This window comes from Cetorhinus maximus, chromosome 5 (genome assembly GCF_964194155.1).
Source record: "Cetorhinus maximus chromosome 5, sCetMax3.hap1.1, whole genome shotgun sequence".
Lineage (NCBI taxonomy): Eukaryota > Metazoa > Chordata > Chondrichthyes > Lamniformes > Cetorhinidae > Cetorhinus > Cetorhinus maximus.
Window position 1 is genome coordinate 98,098,206 of NC_135883.1, and position 14,407 is coordinate 98,112,612.

At 40.2% G+C, this 14,407-nt stretch overlaps 2 protein-coding genes across 2 annotated transcripts in view; one reads left to right on the plus strand and one right to left on the minus strand.

Moving 5' to 3' along the window:
- The window catches only part of nt5dc1 (5'-nucleotidase domain containing 1), a 644,476-nt gene that overhangs the window by 212,536 nt on the left and 417,533 nt on the right, over positions 1-14,407 (plus strand). The gene's annotated exons all lie outside the window — the stretch shown is intronic.
- LOC144680416 (uncharacterized) overlaps positions 1-14,407 on the minus strand; it is a 137,729-nt gene that overhangs the window by 89,235 nt on the left and 34,087 nt on the right. Inside the window, 2 exon segments of the mRNA XM_078541384.1 lie at positions 3,769-3,794; positions 4,247-4,318. Of these exon segments, the coding sequence (XP_078397510.1) occupies positions 3,769-3,794; positions 4,247-4,318 (98 nt within the window).

Below are 14,407 nucleotides of genomic sequence, written 5' to 3' on the forward strand. Positions count from 1 at the left end.
TTAGGCAAGGGAATCAAAGGTTATCGGGGTTAGATGGGAATGTGGAAATCGAAACACAAGAAGATCAGCCATGATCTTATTGAATGGCAGAGCAGGCTCGAATGGCCGAATGAGGTGTTGCGATATAAACCGGGATTTCCCGGTCGGTGAGCTAAGGTGGGGGCCCGCTCCTCCGACACATAAGATGATGCGGAATGACGTCGGGCGGAACTCCTGACGTCACCCTGCCTCATTTCAATTTTCAGATTGGCAGAGGCTCAGCCGAATCAACTGTGCACCTGCTGACCTGTTTGAGGCCATTGGCAAAGTAGTTAAAGCAAGCATGACCCAGACCTCCCTGTCGCTTGCCATTTCAACACTCTACCCTGCTCTCATGCCCACATGTCTGTCCTTGGCCTGCTGCATTGCTCCAGTGAAGCTCAACACAAGCTGGAGGAACAGCACCTCATCTTCCAACTAGGCACTTTACAGCCTTCCGGACTGGATGTTGAGTTCAACAATTTTAGATCATAAACTCTCTTCTCCGTCCCCACCCCCTTTCCGATCCCTCCCCTTTTTTTCTAATAATTTATATAGATTTTTCTTTTCCCACCTATTTCCATTATTTTTAAATGTATTTCCATCCATTGTTTTATCTCTACCTTTTAGCCTATTTCGATTCCTTCACCCCACCCCCACTAGGGCTATCTGTACCTTGCTTGTCCTGCTTGCTACCCTTAATTAGCACATTCCTTAGATAATATCACCACCTTCAACACCTCTTGTCCCTTTGTCTGTGACATCTTTTGGTTATCTCCACCTATGACTGGCCCTTTATCCAGCTCCACCTGTCCCACCGCACCCCCCCAACCACCCCCTTAAACCAGCTTATATTTCACCTCTCTTCCATTTTTACTTAGTTCTGTTGAAGAGTCATTTGGACTCAAAACGTTAACTATATTCCTCTCCGCAGATGCTGCCAGACCTGCTGAGTTTTTCCAGGTATTTTTATTTTTGTTTTGGATTTCCAGCATCCGCAGTTTTTTGCTTTTACCTTAGTTAAAGTAATTAATGGACCTGCCCATCCAATCTTAAGGTTGGCGGGCAGGCCGGGAGCCCTGGCGGGCATTGGAAAAAGCATGAAACCTCATCCATGGGCGGGATGAGGTTTCATGTATGTTTTGAAATTTTTAATAAAATTGCCAATGAAAGTGATGGACGTGTCCCAACTCATGTGACAGTGTCACATGGGAGGACATGTCAGGGAAATTTATTTCTTCTGTTTTTAAAAATTTTTCAGACATGAGCCGATCTCCCTGAGGCAGCACTTAGCCTCAGGGAGATGAGTGTGGTCTTTCACCCACATGCACGAAAGAGCACACTCTCGGCTCAGGGAATTCCCCCCCCCCCCCCCCCCCCCCCCCGCCACCTGCAAAGGGAGGGCATAGTGCTTCCTTGCGGACGTCACACTGGGCGGGCCCTAATTGGCAGCACACCACCAATTGAGGGCGCCAATCGTAGGTGCACCTCCACGTGCCCGCTTCTAAACTTCCCCCCCAAAGGGGGGATAATTTTCCCCAATGGCTTTGTTGCTTCTAAAGGATATAGTTCATTGTTTCCTTTTTGACGTCAAAGGTACAGCGAACGATGGTAGGTAGAGTGCTTTAGATTTCAGATTGTAGCAAATGTGTAGCAGTGGTTGGCTTTGGGGGGCAACATGGGTTGACAATATTGAAAGGATGGTCATGGAGAATGGCAGCAGGAGCTATGGGGTGCAAGGATATGGTAATACAAGGAGGATGTTATGGGAATACTGGAATGAGGTATCAGAACCTGATAGCTGTGGGAAATGATTTTCACAGTATGGCAGAACCAGATGGGGCATGGAGAGTTCTAGAATCTGAAAGCAATGGAGTGGGATCTTGCTGGTTGTTGTAAGGGTCAAAATATGAAGTTAAGGTTGCATGGACTAGGCTTGTATTTTCTTAAACATTGACGATTAAGGGGTGATCTAATTGGGGTGTTTATGATGATTAAAGGCTAGGATATATGGAGAGAAACTATTTCCTTTGGTGGGGAGAGGGGCGGCGGTGGGGTCCAGAAGAAGGGGTCATAATCTTAAAATTAGAGTTAGGTTGTACTACTTCACACAAAGGAGAGTGGAGGTCTGGAATTCTTCTCCCAACTCCCCAACGACCACCCCTCCCCCACAGAAGTAAAGCCAATGAGGCTATGCCACTAGAAAATATACGAGCTAAGATTGATAGATTTTTGCGAGGTAAGGATATTAACGGATGCAGAACCAAGGTGGCTAAATGGAGCTGAGTTATGGATTGGTCAAGATCTGACTGAATGGTGTGGCAGGCTATAAGGGCTCAATGGCCTACTCCTGTTCCTTTAGGAGTACCAGGAAGGGTAGCAGGTTGCTGTTGATAAAAAGGCGATTTAATTGGTTATGGTGAGGAAGTTATTTTTACACACTTAAACAAATCTTGACCTGACAATTGCTAGACTTTCCCTTCTTCTCTCCTTGTTTCTCTGACATGACTGGACTTGATGGGCAGAATTTTCCCCCTATCGGGGAGGGAAGTTCAGAAGCGGGTGTGGGCAGTCATGCCTCAGATCGGCGCCCCTGTTTGGGAGCGCGCCGCCATTTTATGTGGGCAGGCCAATTAAGGCCCACCCAGTGTGACGTCTGCAAGGAAGTGCTGTGTCGGGGGGAGGAGGATTCCCTCAGCCAAGAGTGCGCTTTTTCGTGCGTGCACGCAAAAGAGTGCACTCATCTCCCTGAGGCTAAGTGCTGCCTCAGGGAGAATGGCTACAGATTTAAAAATATTGAAAACAGAGATTTAAAAAACTGACACTGTCACATGAGTTGGGACATGTCCATCACTTTCAGTTTCACTTTTATTAAAAATTTATAAACATACATGAAACCTCATCCCCCCCATGGATGAGGTTTTATGTTTTTTCTGAAGCCCGCCAGGGCTCCGACCTGCCTGCCAACCTTAAGGTTGGACGGGCAGGTCCACTAATTACATTAATATATTGCCTAATGAGGCCATTGACAGGTCAGTGGGCGCACAGCTGATTCGGCCGACCTGAAAATTGAAATGACGCGGGGTGATGTCGGGAGTTCCGCCTGACGTCATCCCGCGTCATTTTGTGCATCAGCGAGCGGGGGCCCCCCCCCAACTCCCGCTTACCGCCCCGGAAATTTTGGTCCATTTTTCCTTGCAATCAAAAACTGATATGATTTTATCATTTGTGTGTTGGAGCTCAGAGTTTGTTAGTGGGAGGAGATATGGGCCTAGTTACAGTGGGGATGGATCAGATTGGTAGTAGTGTCAGAGTAGGCCCGCTTGTGCTGGAAAGGGACTTCTTAAAATGTATTGTTGAACAACCATGAAACCTGTATTATTTAAAATAACACTTGGTTGAATTCCTACACACACCCTCTTGTACAAAAGCCATGTTCCCAAATATTTTTGTGAACCAGTTTCAAATTCCTCAAGTGTATTCTGCCCTTTTAAATCAACACTGGGCCAACAGTTGTTGGGGGGTGGGGAGAATGGGCTGTTTTAGTAGTCGGAATTCAGCTTGCTAAAGGAGAGAGGAGGAAGTGGTAGTAGGGCAGGTTTGAAGTTGTGGAAAGATTCAGTTGTAGCAGGGAAAGGTGATAGTAGATAAACGAATTGGCAAAGGGACAGTAAGGGGACTTAAAAGGGGGAAAAGATTGCATGCGACATTTGTGCGTTTACTAGCAAACCAGGCCTGGATCGAGCTTACCGCTTAAACATGTGTGCAACGAGAAACTGAAAGAGAAACAGAAAGCAATTAAAGAAGAATATCAAGAAAAATAGCAAATTTCACATTAAGAAAGTGTCGACACATTATTTAGTTTTCAGAATGTTTGTGTATGGTTATTGTGAAGGCCTTATGTTTGAGAAAATTTATTTTTCTTTATTGAGGGGAGGTAGGATTTTGAGCTCTAAGGTGGTTTATGGCAGCATAGACATAAGTAGGCACTCACTTTAAAACTCAAACTTGGAGAACTCATTATGAAGCAAGTAAACGAATAGATAAGTTTGATTATGAGAGGCATAATGGAAATATAGGTATGACAGAAGTTCTACAGAAAGTACGTGCTACTTGAAAAGAAGTGTGTGCATAAGCTAGATTTTTTGGTCGCCTACAGTAATCGTTCTGATATTGAAAGTTCATGTTTGGCAACTTAATTCTGTTTGTAAAACTATCCATTTCTCACCTCTCGGACGAGAGACAACAGACACTTGATTTTCTTCTGAACTTTCCGAACTTCGGTCTCTGTTTCGATAACCTGTTTTGGGAAAGTCAACAAAACACTGAATCTTTCATTTGTTACTTTGGGTTCATGTACAAGCACAAAAATAAAACCTGAGAATGGTGGTTGCTACAACGTTTTTGGGTGGTATGGGGAGTGGTGGGCTGGGGATTTGCTGTAATAATTTAAGCAGAAGGTTATGTTCAGTCACATTATAAAAAAGGAATATAGCAAGGTATGAATATAATGGCTTAGGCTTCTCAGTTGTACACAAATAATAAATGTCATTTTAAAAGCTCATACTTTGTAAGTGATTAGAACTAAAGTAGAATTTTTGTTAATGGTTATTTCTGATTTTTGTTAAAGGATAAAATGGAGAAATGGGGATAAAATAGAGTAAAGGCTATACTGAATTTGAAAAAAAAATACAAATAACTTGCTTTTATGAAATTTTGATGTTTGCCATCTAGGATTCTTAACTCTATGGGGAGATAGTGGCACAGCAGTAATGTCGCTGGACTAGTATTCCAGAGATCCAGGATAACGCTGGTGGGAAACAGGGACAATGCTGTCAGGACAAATCCCACCATAGCAGCTGATCGAATTAAATTCAATTAATAAACCTGGAATTGAAAGCTAGTCTCAGTAATAATGGTGACTCTGAAACTATGATTGATTCTCTTAAAGCCCATCTGATTCACTAATGTCCTTTAAGGAAGGAAATCTGTCGTCCTTACCCAGTCTGCTCTATGTGTGACTCCAGACCCACAACAATATGGTTGATTCTTAACTGTCCTCTGAAATGGCCTAGCAAGCCAGTTCAAGAGCAGTTAGGGGTGGGCAAGAAATGCCGGCCTTGTCAGCGACACTCACATCCCATGAAAGGATGTATGTAAATAAAACTAGTCTTTTTTCTCTTCCTCAAGGTTTCTCCTGAGAAGTTGCTTTCCATAGTTTCTCTGGTAGAAGATTTTGCTGTAACCGCATTCCCATTTAAAGAAAAACTGTAATGCTTTGATGCTTTAATTATATTCCTTCCTTTGTTTATTAAGAACATTTTGTGTTATTTTTTAGTCGAGCTGTACACGAATAAAAAGTAAGCAAAATTCAAGAAACCCACCCATGTTTTTGATGGCTATCCTTAAAACAGGAAACTTTGAAAACAAACCTTTGGGCACAATTTTTAAGATGGGAAGTAGCCAAAATGGACTAGGATTTAGGAACTGATTTGAGGAAATGAGTATCTTAACTTCCAGCACAATTATTTTTTGTTTCTTTGTTGCAAATATACTATGGCAGCATTTTCCCCCCATCGGTGGGAGGGGGGTGGTTGTGCAGGGGCGGGCGCAAACCGAATAGGCGTCCCCGATTGGGGACGTGCTGCCATTTTACATGGGCGGGTCAATTAAGGTCTGCCCATCATGACGCGTCCGGAAACGCTGAGCGCTCCCTGTGCGGGCGGGGGGATTGGGGGATTCCCAAAGTGGTTTCCTGTGCCCTTTCACGCAGAGATCCAGGGAGATCAGTTTAAAGTTTAAAATTTAAATAAAGGAAACAAAAGCTTTTAAAACATGTCCCCTCATATGGTAGTGTCACACGAGCTGGGACATGTCAGTGAATTTTTAAAATAATTTTTACTGAATTTATCAACACTTCATGAAACCTCATCCCGCCCATGGATGAGGTTTCATGAAAAATGCGAAGGCCGCCTGGGCTCTTTGCCTGCCCGCCAACCTTAAGGTTGGACGGGCAGCTCATTTCATTCTTTTAATTAGGTTTTAAATGGCCTTAATAGTCCTTTGACAGTTCGGCGAACTGAAAATCTAAATGACGTGCGGGTGATTCGGGACGCCCGCCTGACGTCACCGCACGTCATTTTACGCGTCGGCGAGCGGGCCCCACCCCCCCGCTCGCCGACAGGGAAATGCTGCCCTATGTCTGTTTATTTTGTACAAAATCACAGTCAAGAGAGTTTTCCATTTTTTGTGATTTTGCTTGTCCATGTTCCCTTTGTGCTGATTCTTCAATAACAATTTTCATACCTGCTTGCTACTTATTGGTTGGTAGATTCCCTGTCTGTTTAGCTCTGATCTGCTGCTGTTTATGAACATAATATTTGAGTCCATGCAGAATGGAGTGGCATTAACTGAGTAAAACATGCGTTGTTAACAGTTTTGAGGTGTGACGTGCTGGATTCAAGACATTTATTCATGTTGATCACTATTATAAATTATAATATTTGAAAAATCCAGCTCTGCAATCTATGAAGTTTATCTTCTCCTTTAGCAGTTCGTTACAAGTATTGGTATTTAGTGAAAATGAGTGAACAATGTCCAAACTACACTTCTCTTCAGGCCTTCACAACAACAAAACATTCTGAAAACTAAATAATGTGTCGACACTTTCTTAATGTGAAATTTACTATTTTTCTTGATATTCTTCTTTAACTACTTTCTGTTCCTCTTTCAGTTTCTTGTTGCACACATTTTTAAGTGGTAAGCTGGATCCAGGTCTGTTTTGCTAGTTGACAGTAAATGCACAAATGTCTCATGCAATCTTTTCCCCCTTTTAAGTACCCTACCTCTGTCCTGTACCTTCCTCTTGATGGCATGGGAGGCATTGAGAATTTGCTGAACAACGATGCATATGAAACTACTTACTTCTATAGGACAAGGCTACACTGCTGTGCTGAACTGCAATGCTGCTCTGTGCAGTAACATAGTACTAATCAGTTGCATAAATAGAGGATACATGAAGAGTGACCATCCATTGCACTTTATACCCCCCAAGTCTTCTGCCCCGGTAACTCAAAGGTAACAACAATGTGTTATGACAAACAACACAGTCCATGACCTCTCATCGAGTATTCTGTTCATTCCGTGTGTTTAGAAATTAATTTAAGAACAATTTTAGGTGTAGAAATTTAATTCTAAATGGGAGTTAACTGACATATATTTTCCAGTGTTGATACCAGTGAAATTTATTTTGTCTTCACGCGTTTGTTTTGAGTTGTACACTGTGTGCTTTAAAATCTCACCTGCCTGGAATTTCCTGAAAACTGCCAAAACAGTGCAATAAGTAAGAATGATTTTTTGTTACAAAAGAACAGGAAAATTTGGGGAAGGGTCTCCCTTGATATTTTGCACTAATTCTGCAAAACTTTCACCGAAACCATCTGTTATGCATTAACATAACTCTGCCCCCAATGATCAAGTGTACCTCACATGAATTTCCTCAATTTATGCTAGTCTGGAAAGACTATGGCCTGAATTTTTCCTGCATTGTGTGGGCTTGGCTGGGGCGGTTGGGGAGCCGACCGCTGCCCGCGATCAGCTCTGCACTGCGATTTCACACGGGAGGGCCAATCAAGGTACACCCTGCGTGGCTTGCGAGTGGTAGTGCTGAGCACTACCTGTGCGGGCGGGGGGAGGAGGGCGAGTCAGGTCTAGTGCGCAGTTCACGCACGCGCACGAAAGAGCACTTCAATCTCCCTGAGGCCGTTCCGTGCCTCAGGGAGATTGAAGTGCTTTTTTAAAAAAAATAAAGACATTAAAATTTATTGAAATGTGCCCCCTCATGTGACTGTGTCACATGAGATGGGACTTGTGTTTATTTTCAAAATAAAGGTTTTATTTAATTAGCATTAGCTTTAGGAAACCTCATCCCGCTCGCGGATGAGGTTTCCTAAAATATGTAAAGGCCGCTTGGCCTTTTTGCCTGTCCGCCAACTGTTAGGTTGGACAGGCAGCGTAAATTTCAAGTTAATTAGGTCCTTAATGGCCTTAATAGCCGACTCTGGCGTGCGCCTGGCGAACGAAATATCGCGCGAGAGTGCGATGATGGGACTCACGCCTAACGTCATCGCGCATCATATTATGTTTCGGCGTGTCAGGTGCGTAACTGCACACCGAATGTAAAATTCAAGCATACATTTTAGGTGCACTGGGACATAAAGTCGCATTTCTGATGTCCTATGCATTTTAAAAATATTTCTCTTCACTGAGGCCAACAATGTTTTTCTGTATTTTGACCTGCATCTTTATGGCATTAGAATGATTTACATTCAAAATTGAATAACTTACATGATCAGATTTTCTTAAAATGCTGTGCTTAATTTGTATAAATGATGGTTTGAAGGCTTCAACGTTTAATTTTTATGCATAAAGGGAGGCTTATAGAAGGAATATGGCACAAGTTCTATATTATCCTCAATTCTGATTGTTCACCTTGGTTTTTAAATTTGATGATTCTCCAGAAATTTTGGGATAACAGGAAGATAAGGAAAAGCACGAAAAACTCCCTGCCATCATGTATATCATAATCTCACTGGAGAAATTACATGACATAGTGGCAATGTGGACATAATATGCTTGACTATTAGATCATTGGAGATATGATGTATATGGTTGTAGACTTACCTGTTTTTCTTCTAAATGGGTAAATAAGTGTCACAATGTAATAGGAATACTCATTAAAGTCTGGCCTCTCGTGCATCCCCAATTTTCATCACTTTATCAGTGGTGGCCGTGCTTTTAGCTGCCTAGACCTTGAGCTCTGGAACTTTTTCCTTGAACCTCTCTTGACTCTCTTCCTTTCCATCTCTTTTAAGACACTCATTAAGGGATGAAAAGAATTTATTTAAATAAACGTTGAATTATCAACAATATGCAATTCATACGAGAACATAATATTGATACATCTAATTTTCAATTTTTAAACTTGTTTTCAATCTTTATAGGTCACATAATGAAACAATTCTGCACAAATGAATGGTTGCAAAATACCTTTTTAAGTGTCTAAAGAGAGTTATTAAATTCCAGTTATAATCATTCGTGTCCCTTGAACAAATTTGGATGTAACTTATTCTCTTGCAAATATATTTAGGGTAGTTTTCACACTATTCTGATCGATCTCTCAATTTTTAAGCTAACTTCTTTGCGATGCTTATTTTATTAAAAAACAGCCGCTTAGGCAACAAAGCCACTCTTCCATGGATCATTTTTAACAACAGCTACTTGTATTTATATTGCACCTTTAACCCTTTAATGGACTTAAAGGAAGGCGCTTCATAGGAGAGTTAGCAAACAAAATTTGACACCCAACCACACTAGAAGATATTCGGAAAGAAGACCGAAAGCACAGGTGAAAGTGAGAGGTTGTAAAGAGTGTCTTAAAAGAGGAAGAATTCCGGAGCTCAAGAAAGGCTGCTAACACTGATGGAGTGATAAAAGTTGGGGAAATACAAGAGGCCAGACTTCAATGAGTACAGAGGTCTTAGAGGGTCATAGGGCGGGTTACAGAGATAGGACGGGGTGATACCATGGAGCGATTTGAAACACTTACCTGCTGGATTATCTGCATAATTATATCTATAATATCCAAGTCCATTGACCAAGGTAACAGAAAATAGCACCAGGAGTGCACCACCCTCTCTTAGAGCCATGTTTGTAGTTCAGATCTGTAAAATATTGACAGAATTTTTTCCTGAGCAATGATAGAAATGAAAATATGCACTAATATAATAAATTGAATTCTACAGTGCAGAATGTAGACTATCAGCAACAAAATATTACTTTCTAAAAACTAAGAAACATAATATTAAGCTTAACGTCTGAAAGATTAAGATCTAATTTTCAAACCTCATTTAATTCTTCACACAACAGCACTACAAACACTACAATAGTTTGTCCATAAATTAAATATACAGTATGCATGTAAAAAGCGTTTCAGTGCCTTAACCTTCCATTAATTTATGGTATATAAAGTACTTTACAAGCAAAATGATAATTAACATTTGACCTCATGCTAATTTTAATTCAAATTGAAATTCAAAGATACATATTTTAGCTCCAAAACCTTGATTCAGCGTAGTTTCCCAATAATTTATCCTCTGAAATAGTGGGGTGTCTGATGAAGAAGTGTTTTCAGAAACAATTCATGTTGCTATTTATATATGAGAAAGCTTACTCACACAGTAAATTCTCTGGCTCCTCCTTTCAAATGCAAGTACCAATTATGCTGTTTCATTTTTCACATTGACACGTTGTATCAGGTGAGTGGTTTCTTCTGGTTTGAGTTGCCTTGCCTTCTTTGGCATTGCTCTCCTCATGCAGATAGTTTCAAATGCAAATGTTGAACAGAGTTCTGAACTGGTTTTTTTTAGAAGGCATGATTTGTTTTTAATTTGTTTGAATTTAGAAGATTGACATGAACAACAGTGAGCAGTACTGAAAATCTATCTTATTGGTCTTGTTTTTGTGTAATTGTAGTTCCAACATCTATAATTTCTATATGTACATCAGCTGATCATATTTGGATGGTAGATTTCTCAGGTGCTGGCTCCAAAATTTTCAACAGTGACTGACATTAAGAAAATTGTTAAAAAAAAGGGCTAAATTAGGAAACTTAATATATGGAATGTCCAATGTGCTATTTGTTTATATCTGCTTAAATGTGTTACACAATGTAGAGCAGTGATGTACGGAGTGTGTAAAAGATAACAGTTAGAGATATATATTACAGGAAATAAAGAGCGCCAAGATTCATAAATATATTCCTTCAGTGACATTTAGAATAATGTATGATTGGTATCAGTAATTCTTGTACAAATAATGAAATAACACATGCTTTTGGTTACAGTTAGAATAATTTAAATTTGCTCAGGTAGTAAGAAATAGTTTGAGTCTTGACTTTCTAGTTTTAAACATAATTAAAGCACCGTGACAAGATTGCTTTCTTCTAATTATTCTGACACAAATAGATAAAAAGCAAGAGAGAGTCCAAAGTGAACATAGGCCCATTAGAGAATGAGGCTGGGGAAATAATAATGGACAACCAGGAAATGGCAGAGGAGATGAAGAAATATTTTGCATCGGTTTTCACGATAGAAGACACTAATAGCATTCCAAAAATATGAAATAATCAAGGAGCAAAAGGGGGGAAGAAATAAATACAATAACAATCACTAGAGGAAAAAGTACTAGGGAAACTAATGGGGCTAAAGGCCGATAACTCCCTTGGACCAGATGTGTTGCATCCAGGATAATAACGGAAATAGCTACAGAGATAGTGGATGTACTGGTAGTAATCTTCCAAGCATCCTTAGATTCTGGAAAAGTCCCAGAGGATTGGAAAACTGCCAATGTAAGACCCTTATTCAAAAAAGGAGGGAGACAAAAGACAGGTAACGATAGGCCAGTTAACTTAACGCCTGTCATTGTAAGGTCTATTATAAAGGATGTAACAGCAGAGCATTTATAAGTACACAATATAATCAAGCAGAGTCATCATGGCTTCATGATAGGGAAATCATGCCTGACAAATTTATTGGAATTCTTTGAGGAGGTAATAAGCAGGATAGATAAAGGGGAACCAGTAGATGTAATATATTTGGATTCCCAAAAGGCGTTCGGTAAGGTACCGCACATAAGGCTACTTAATAAGTTAAGAGCCCATGGTGTTGGGGGTAGTAAGATAGCATGGAGAGAGGATTGGCTAACTAATAGAAGACAGAGAGTTGGGATAAGGAAGGCATTTTCAGGATAGCAACCTGAAACTAGTGGAGTGCCACAGGGATCAGTGCTGGGGCCACAATTATTTACAATATATATTAATGACTTGGATGGGGGAAGTGAATGTACTATCACCAAGTTTGCCGATACCACAAAAATAGTTGGGAGGGCTAGCGGTGAGGATGACACAAAGAGTCTACAGAGGGATATAGACAGGTTAATTGAGTGGGCAAAAACTTGGCAGATGGAATATAATGTGGGAAAATTTGAGGTTATGCACTTTGGCTGGAAGAATAGAGGAGCTGAATATTATTTAAATGGAGAAAGACTGCAGAAAGCTGCAGCACAGAGGGATTTGGTGGTCCTTGTGCATGAATCACAAAAAGCTAGCATACAAATGCAGCAGGTAATAGGGAAGGCAAATACGATGTTGCCTTTATTTTAAAGGGAATGGAGTATAAAAATAGAGAAGTCTTGCTAAAACTATATAAGGCACTAGTTAGACCACACTTAGAATACTGTGAACAGTTTTGGTCTCCTTATCTAAGGAAAGATACTGGCTTGGGGATTGGAAGCAGTCCAGAGAAGGTTCACTAGGTTGATCCTGGGAATGGAGGGATTTTCTTATGAGGAGATGTTGAGTAGGTTGGGCCTGTACTCATTGGAGTTGAGAAGAATGAAAGTCGACCTTACTGAGACATATAGGGCAGAATTTTCCACACAGTAAATTCTATGGCTCCTCCTTTCAAATGCAAGTACCAATTATGCTGTTTCATTTTTCACATTGACACGTTGTATCAGGTGAGTGGTTTCTTCTGGTTTGAGTTGCCTTGCCTTCTTTGGCATTGCTCTCCTCACGCAGATAGTTTCAAATGCAAATGTTGAACAGAGTTCTGAACTGGTTTTTTTTAGAAGGCATGATTTGTTTTTAATTTGTTTGAATTTAGAAGATTGACGTGAACAACAGTGAGCAGTACTGAAAATCTATCTTATTGGTCTTGTTTTTGTGTAATTGTAGTTCCAACATCTATAATTTCTATATGTACATCAGCTGATCATATTTGGATGGTAGATTTCTCAGGTGCTGGCTCCAAAATTTTCAACAGTGACTGACATTAAGAAAATTGTTAAAAAAAAGGGCTAAATTAGGAAACTTAATATATGGAATGTCCAATGTGCTATTTGTTTATATCTGCTTAAATGTGTTACACAATGTAGAGCAGTGATGTACGGAGTGTGTAAAAGATAACAGTTAGAGATATATATTACAGGAAATAAAGAGCGCCAAGATTCATAAATATATTCCTTCAGTGACATTTAGAATAATGTATGATTGGTATCAGTAATTCTTGTACAAATAATGAAATAACACATGCTTTTGGTTACAGTTAGAATAATTTAAATTTGCTCAGGTAGTAAGAAATAGTTTGAGTCTTGACTTTCTAGTTTTAAACATAATTAAAGCACCGTGACAAGATTGCTTTCTTCTAATTATTCTGACACAAATAGATAAAAAGCAAGAGAGAGTCCAAAGTGAACATAGGCCCATTAGAGAATGAGGCTGGGGAAATAATAATGGACAACCAGGAAATGGCAGAGGAGATGAAGAAATATTTTGCATCGGTCTTCACGATAGAAGACACTAATAGCATTCCAAAAATATGAAATAATCAAGGAGCAAAAGGGGGGAAGAAATAAATACAATAACAATCACTAGAGAAAAAGTACTAGGGAAACTAATGGGGCTAAAGGCCGATAACTCCCTTGGACCAGATGTGTTGCATCCAGGATAATAACGGAAATAGCTACAGAGATAGTGGATGTACTGGTAGTAATCTTCCAAGAATCCTTAGATTCTGGAAAAGTCCCAGAGGATTGGAAAACTGCCAATGTAAGACCCTTATTCAAAAAAGGAGGGAGACAAAAGACAGGTAACGATAGGCCAGTTAACTTAACGCCTGTCATTGTAAGGTCTATTATAAAGGATGTAACAGCAGAGCATTTATAAGTACATAATATAATCAAGCAGAGTCATTATGGCTTCATGAATGGGAAATCATGCCTGACAAATTTATTGGAATTCTTTGAGGAGGTAATAAGCAGGATAGATAAAGGGGAACCAGTAGATGTAATATATTTGGATTCCCAACAGGCGTTCGATAAGGTACCACAGATAAGGCTACTTAATAAGTTAAGAGCCCATGGTGTTGGGGGTAGTAAGTTAGCATGGAGAGAGGATTGGCTAACTAATAGAAGAAAGCGAGTTGGGATAATGAAGGCATTTTCAGGATAGCAACCTGAAACTAGTGGAATGCCACAGGGATCAGTGCTGGGGCCACAATTATTTACAATATATATGAATGACTTGGATGGGGGAAGTGAATGTACCACAAAAATAGGTGGGAAGGCAAGTGGTGAGGATGATACAAAGAGTCTACAGAGGGATATAGACAGGTTAATTGAGTGGGCAAAAACTTGGCAGATGGAATATAATGTGGGAAAATTTGAGGTTATGCACTTTGGCAGGAAGAATAGAGGAGCTGAATATTATTTAAATGGAGAAAGACTGCAGAAAGCTGCAGCACAGAAGGATTTGGTGGTCCTTGTGCATGAA